Source organism: Sinocyclocheilus anshuiensis, unplaced genomic scaffold (genome assembly GCF_001515605.1).
Source record: "Sinocyclocheilus anshuiensis isolate Anshui unplaced genomic scaffold, SAMN03320099.WGS_v1.1 scaffold1511, whole genome shotgun sequence".
Taxonomy (NCBI): Eukaryota; Metazoa; Chordata; class Actinopteri; order Cypriniformes; family Cyprinidae; genus Sinocyclocheilus; species Sinocyclocheilus anshuiensis.
Window position 1 is genome coordinate 37,174 of NW_015552631.1, and position 7,102 is coordinate 44,275.

General features: G+C 36.5%; 1 protein-coding gene across 1 annotated transcript; it reads left to right on the plus strand.

Annotated features, from left to right (window-relative positions):
• Nucleotides 1-998: 998 nt before the first annotated feature.
• On the plus strand, nt 999-2,075 carry LOC107666585 (protein FAM26D-like). Its single transcript, XM_016457990.1, has 2 exons — nt 999-1,472; nt 1,596-2,075. Exons 1-2 carry the CDS (start codon nt 1,020-1,022, stop codon nt 1,773-1,775), a joined length of 633 nt encoding a protein of 210 aa, XP_016313476.1. The 5' UTR covers nt 999-1,019; the 3' UTR covers nt 1,776-2,075.
• The last annotated feature ends 5,027 nt before the right edge of the window (nt 2,076-7,102 follow it).

The following is a 7,102-nucleotide window of genomic DNA, read 5'->3' on the forward strand; positions in this document are numbered from 1 at the left end:
TAAAATGGCCATTTGAATACAGACAATTCTGCTCTGGGGCATTTGTGTATATTTTTGTAATCGTTGAATTATAAATGACTTGTGGTCGCGATGTGGGTGGGCTACGTGGGGGAGGGGAAAGGTCAAAAGGTCAAAGTAATTAATCATTTTGACGTTTGCTCCCAGGTACTCACTACTCACAGTTTTCTGATGAAATCCAATAATCTGTTCTGGATTATTAATGAGTAAAACTGCTTTAAACCAAGAAAATCACGTGAAGCGTGATCCTGCTTTGTTATGATGATTTTAATGGGATATAGTTCACCCAAAAAGGAAAATTCTGTAATAATTTACTAAACCTTGTGCTGTTACAAAGCTGCATGACTTTCTTTCTTCTGCAGAACACACAAAGAAGATGTTTTGTCCAGTGAAAAAAACATACGTTTTTCCTCAAAATATCTTATTTTGTGTTCAGTAGAGGAAAAACTCATGCAGGTTTAGGATGGCATTAAAGTGAGTAAATGACAACATCATTTTCATTTTCATAATCCCTCCAACTATTCATAATTCAAAATCAGTTAAAAAACTTAAATCCTATGTTTAAAAGTCTTTTAAAAAGCCATAACTCCCATAAAACCCATAAATGCTTTATGAGATTCCTGACATTTCAATCCATGACACCAAAGGATCTTGCAGAAAAATTTACAAACTCAGGTCAATCAATAGAAGTATTTGATATTGACTTTAACAGGGCCTTATATGTACACTTAGCATTTTACAATTTCCATGACAGAGTCTCTAGTCACTCAAATTGTATTATTATGCCACTCATTTACAGTATATAGGGCCATTAAAGTGACTAGTGCACAGCCTTGAAACTGTTTCAGAAAGTCAAATCTCTCCATCGCAACCACAGAGCTTCTCAGGAAGAGTCTCAGAGAGATATGAAGTTGTGAAAGGTGTGAATGCTGACACAAAAGTCAGCCAGCAATCACTTTCAGTTTTAGTCTGCACACCTCTCGACCTTAACAACACCGACAATGAGCAAGGAATGGATAGCATGCTTGAAAAAACAGCTGAAGAAGAGACCTTTTTATTCAAATGCAATTATTGGCTTTTTAATGGTGGGACTTGAGAAACTCGTGGAGATGGACTTTGCATGTCCTTGTAAACCAGCGATGAACCTGCTGTTTTCTGCAGCATATTTTGTGGTTCCTGCTCTGTTCTCCAGCACACTCATGTTTTATATTCAAAGCCCACAATGCAAAACAAAGTGTCTGCTCTCCACGGTAACCTGCATCATTCCAGCTGTTGTTTGGATCATGCTGCTGCTCTTTGATGGACAATACTTTGCCTGTGCGAAAACCTCCTGGGAAGGACTGACGGTTCACACGGATATATCTGCTTCAACAACATGGTGTCAGCCTTTGATCAATTCTAACAACATCACTGAAAAGCAAATGGCATTTTTTGGCTTTCGAAATACTTCTCAGGTGAGTGAATCAATGGGACAATTTAATTATGTTTGATGTGGATGAAGATGAGATTCATCAAATTAAATGTACCAAAGATTTTGTCATATGCTTTAAATGATATAACACACTTTTTCGCTTCAGATAGTGGCACTGGCCATGCTGGCTCTGAGCTCTCTGCCCCTATTTATAATTGGATGCATGAGGTGTCGCCATCAAACAGCAGGAACCAAAGAACCTGAAGCTGAACAAGTGGAAATGGAGGATCCTGGTCAAAGTTCAGCTCCCCCTCGTGAAAGATCTTCATTAATGGAGGATGAATGAGGTGCATCTTCTGAACAGCTGTAAATACAGAAGCTTTAAACAGAGGTTTTGCAAAGCACCATTAATGGTCACAAATCTCATGTTTAAAATGGTACAAAAAAGGGGAAACAACAACATTTGTAGCACATTCTCATCTAGCTGTACCACAAAGTGCATTTGTTTCTCAGACGTCTTGGCGTCATTGACAGTAAGAAACCACATCCTGTAATTCAGTGCACTGTGTTAAGTAACATGGTGCTCACGTTTGCTGACTTATTTTTTTTACGCTTTTGGCTTGGTATACTTACTTTGAAGTTTGTAAAATAAAAAATACACTTTGCAACTGATTACTGTAACTTGTTGCTATACTTTAAGGCAGGGGTTTCAACCTTTTAGGACATGCGCCCCCCCAAGTTTGTTTAATTTCACTCGCGCCCCCCTCCCCCCGGTATTACTGTAGTCACACCGAATTACTTTATTAACATTAACATAAAAACAAATATCCATTAAAGCTATTAAAGCAGCGAACAATTTTTCTTTTGCTCTTTTTGATTAACATTATTTACATAAGAAATGCACGGATCTGTTATACTGATGTACATTTGATATTTTCTTCACTGTTTTCATTCACTTAAAACAACCGACTGTGCTTACAAGGATACTTGTCAAGACAGCCATTGGTATTCACCTGCTGTCTGAGAAGGCTATCTGTTTGTGCACTTCAGGTGTGTGAGCGGTGCGCATAGAAACGCTCTATCACAGTGCGTGAGTACCGCATTGAGATGTCTTGGGCTTAAATGGCTTAAAATTACTTTAATGTTTAAACTGACAAGACTTAAAACACGTGAGAATGAAAAACTTTCTCGAGGAAACAGCACTGGCCTGATCGTTAAGATAGTTTTGGGGGGCTAAGGTGACAGACAGGGGGGCTGAAACCCACCTAAAAGGGTTTAGAACCGCCCCTGGTATAGCGTGTGTAATTATACTGAAACATAAATATATAACCAGTTTACCTGATTCAATGTGATGGCTGAGCCTGTTTCTGAGATAACAACATGCCAATCCGTGGTTGGATTTCCGACACGGCTAATCGTAAATCATCTTACACTGTCAATAAACGTGACCAGGGTTGCCAGGTTTTCACAACAGTGGGAGTCAGATTGCCCCCTAGTGGATGGCTAAAGATTTGTTAACTCATATTCATAAATCCTCAAGGGAACGTCTCTGAATTAACTGATGCAACCAGCAACCCCACAATTGCTAAAGGCTATGTTCACAGTGCAAGCCTTAGTGCTCAATTCCGATTTCAGAATTGCTAGTAGGTACAGTTTAGGAACAGTTTAAGAGAAGCTCAAATAGACTAAAAAGTGACTACCTTTTTTTTGTATGAAATACTTTCAATAAAAGAAATATTACGACTAGGATTTGAGAGGTTTGACAAATTATTTGAAATAAAGAAAAATGTTCTGGTTTAAACTTGAGGATGATTCTCACAAAACTGCATTTTCTAAACGCTTTTTAAAGCTAAATATATGTGTCTTCAGTAGATCTCCAATGAGACTCCAAAAGGACACCTGATATCCAAATAAAACTTAATTCTAAATGTAAGTACACAGTGTTCTCTATCGCCACCATGCGGCAGACGATATCAAGACATATTTACAGAACGACATGATAACAGTACTGCACTAATGAACGGGATCACATATATTTATTTTAATCTGAACTGGCCACGGCCCATAGGATGATGAATTGCAATGCTCGAGGTATTTGATACGTAGGAAAAAAAAAATTCCAATGGTTATAGTTCAAATTTCTTTTTCAGTAGTTCAATTCTGTCAATTAACAGTAAAGATTTGATATTTGCATGCAGTACCATGTACCATAAAAACATATATGTGTTTATATATATATATATATATATATATATATATATAAAACTTTTGACTATACTGTACTATAATATAGCCTACACATAAAAAATACCGACCGACATATCGGTATCGGTCTTTTTTTACTCCCTAATATCGGCATCGGCCCCCAAAAAACCCATATCGGTCGGACTCTAATTTGGACTTACTAAAGTAATAGTGGTGCAGATACGAAAATGTCTATGAATGCAGAAAAGTTTGCATTTATAATGCTCCATAATCTATTTTGACAAATTATATTTTTCTCCCATCCATTTATGTCAATCATTGCAAAAAGAATTACATTTGAGAAGTGAATATTTATTATGAAATTCCAAAACGTGACGAAATCATTTAATATCACCCTTGCTGCGTCCCAATTCGCCTACTTATACTATGCCCTAAAAGTGTGTAGCTACTCTTTTTGTGAAGAAAAAGTACACACTTTTGAGGATGTAGCAGAATAGTAGGCAAGCTTTGGGACATAGGGGAAGGGGACATAGGGGACATGAGGAAGCTACTACTTCCTCATAACTGCATCTTTAACGGACGCTCTGTTGCTTAGTTACGTGCATCTTGTCGCAGTTTAAACTGCCCTGTCAATCACCTTATCCATATTTCATTTAATTTAATTTCCTACCGTATTGGAGAGAAATTAAGAGGCACGTTGATCTGCCAGTCGCGGGTCTATCATGCCGAGAACTCTGCTGCTAATATGTTTGCATAATGATGCATTTAAAAGGATTATGACCAAACGTATCATTATAAAGTTCACAGTGTTGCTGCAGATGAAATATAATGCTGATAATATTAAATAAATATTTTTTCAACAGGTTGGATATTGATTATTTCACTCAAACCCTTTTCTCTACCTGTCTGTCGGTATTACATATCCGCCATATTTGTAGTTTTTAACACTTTTCATGCGTGTTTGTACTTCTAATCGATAAAAATATAATCAGAATATCAACTTGCATAATAATTATGCATGCACTGTATTTTTCCTCTTCTGCTGTCGAGGTAATGCAAGAAATGTTGTGATTGGTTGTCAAGGCAGCCAATCAGAATTTAGCAGCCTCGGTCTCTGATTGGCTGGAATTATGGCACATTGTAACTGGGTTGTGTTGAGCACGCAAGCTGTTGGTATTTACCGAGCACTGAGGGGGGCATCAGGTGAGCAAGCTAGTGAAACGTTGCACGCGCAAAAGAGAAGGTCTGCACACATCCAAAAACGTATTTTAAATGCAAAATTGATTTCCGTGCGCTCGAAAGACTTTTTTCTTTGCGAAACGAACATTTTCTCCACAAACTCAGATCGCGCGCATGCAAAATGCACTTTTGTGCGCTCAAAATATGATCTTTCACGAGCAGAATTGTGGCAGAAATGTAAGCCCATAAAAGCTCATCATTCTGAAAAGCGAGGTGTGCTCTGATTGGCCAGCTATCCAGTGCGTTGTGATTAGCTGAATACCTCAAGCGTGTGACGGAAATGTTACGCCCTTTACCATACTGTGATGGCAAAATTAGCTATATAAACCAAAATCATTTTTTGAACCATGCTGTAAACGTTTTTTCTGCTGTAAAGTTGGGCATTTTAACATGGGGAGTCTGTGGGATTGACTCCCTTTTGCAGCCAGCCTCTAGCGGCCAGTCGATGAATTACAGTTTAAGTCACTTCCGTGTTGGCTTCACGAGAGAGAGCGGGAGGTTGCCGCTTGATTTGAACACACAATGCAAGACAGAACCAATCAATCACAGAGAGCTTTCACTCACTTCTGACAGTGCTTTCAAACAGGGCTGCATTTCCCAAAAGTGTCATAAGAAACCGTTGATGCCTTTGGGAACGGCAGAACAATGCTTATCAGAGGACAGAAAAAAAAACATATATGTTTGAGTTATTTCACAATAAACAAATTGAAATTGTAGCCTACGTCGTTTGTGCAAATACATTTCTTTAAATTGAACGTTAAAAGTTCATATTGATCATGCTCTATTCTGTAATGTTAATATAAATTATACCTGTCAGCAGGGCCGGCCCTAGCGTTTCGGGGCCCTAAGCAGATTTTCAAAAGGGGCCCCAATACCTACAGTTTCATCTAACCACCCGCATCCCATCCCAATGTACACATCCTACACTGACACCTAATTGTAAAGATTTACCAATTTGTTTTACTCAATATATTTATCTTTCAAGATATAGATAGGAAAATACACTGAACAAAATTATAAAAAATAAAACTTTTGTTTTTGCCCCCATTTTTCGTGAGCTGAACTCAAAGATCTAAGACTTTTTCTATGTACACAAAAGGCCTATTTCTCTCAAATATTGTTCACAAATCTGTCTAAATCTGTGTTAGTGAGCACTTCTCCTTTGCCGAGATAATCCATCCACCTCACAGGTGTGGCATATCAAGATGCTGATTAGACAGCATGATTATTGCACAGGTGTGCCTTAGGCACAATAAAAGGCCACGTAATTTCGGATTGGCACTTTGAATTTCTACCGGAAGCAGTAAACCATCCGGGTACCTTTGGAATACTCATTTCAACATACTACGATTTGGGACATACTATTCATGACGGATAGTATGTGAACTGGGACACAGCACCTGTATTTATACTGTATTTATACTATGGAACCCCTAAAGGGACATGGTGGGGAAAATACGGGGTGGTAGGAAAAAGATTTTTCAAATCTTTTGCTTTCCCCCTAGAAACTTTGCATTAGGGTGATATTAAACGTCTTAACCTGTGATGTAAGGTTCTAAATCATTCATCCCACTATCAGCATCAGCATCAGCATCATATATTTGGTTTGGGCACCACAAGGCGTCACTGTGGCCTCAAAGCTTACACCTCGCCTACAACACGCCCTCCTCATTACCCTACGGACAAAGAAATGTAGAAATAACTAAATGTGAAAAAAAAATATATATAAATAAATAAATATGGAAATAAATACGTAAATACATAAATGTGGAAATAAATAAATGTAGAAATAAATAAATTTGGAAATAGGTAGATATAGAAATAAATACGTAAATAAATACATAAATGTGGAAATAAATAAATGTAGAAATAAATAAATTTGGAAATAGGTAGATATAGAAATAAATACGTAAATAAATACATAAATGTGGAAATAAATAAATGTAGAAATAAATAAATTTGGAAATAGGTAGATATAGAAATAAATACGTAAATAAATACATAAATGTGGAAATAAATAAATGTATGAATAAATAAAAGAAAAAATAAATAAATGTGGAAAAAAATATATAAATAAATAAGGACATAAAAGTATAAGTATTTATTTATTTATATATTTATTTATTTTTATTTTTTTTATTTATTTATTTATTTTTTTTACATTTCTTTGTATATTTATTTCTGTATTTATTTATTTCTAATTTTGTCAGGTTTGGAATTCCATAATTT

Bases quoted from the DNA above. Each gene is read 5' to 3' on its own strand.
- LOC107666585 (XM_016457990.1), top strand. From the start codon at position 1,020: ATGAGCAAGGAATGGATAGCATGCTTGAAAAAACAGCTGAAGAAGAGA. The intron at 1,473-1,595 runs GTGAGTGAATCA...TTTTCGCTTCAG, and splicing joins GCTTTCGAAATACTTCTCAG to ATAGTGGCACTGGCCATGCT.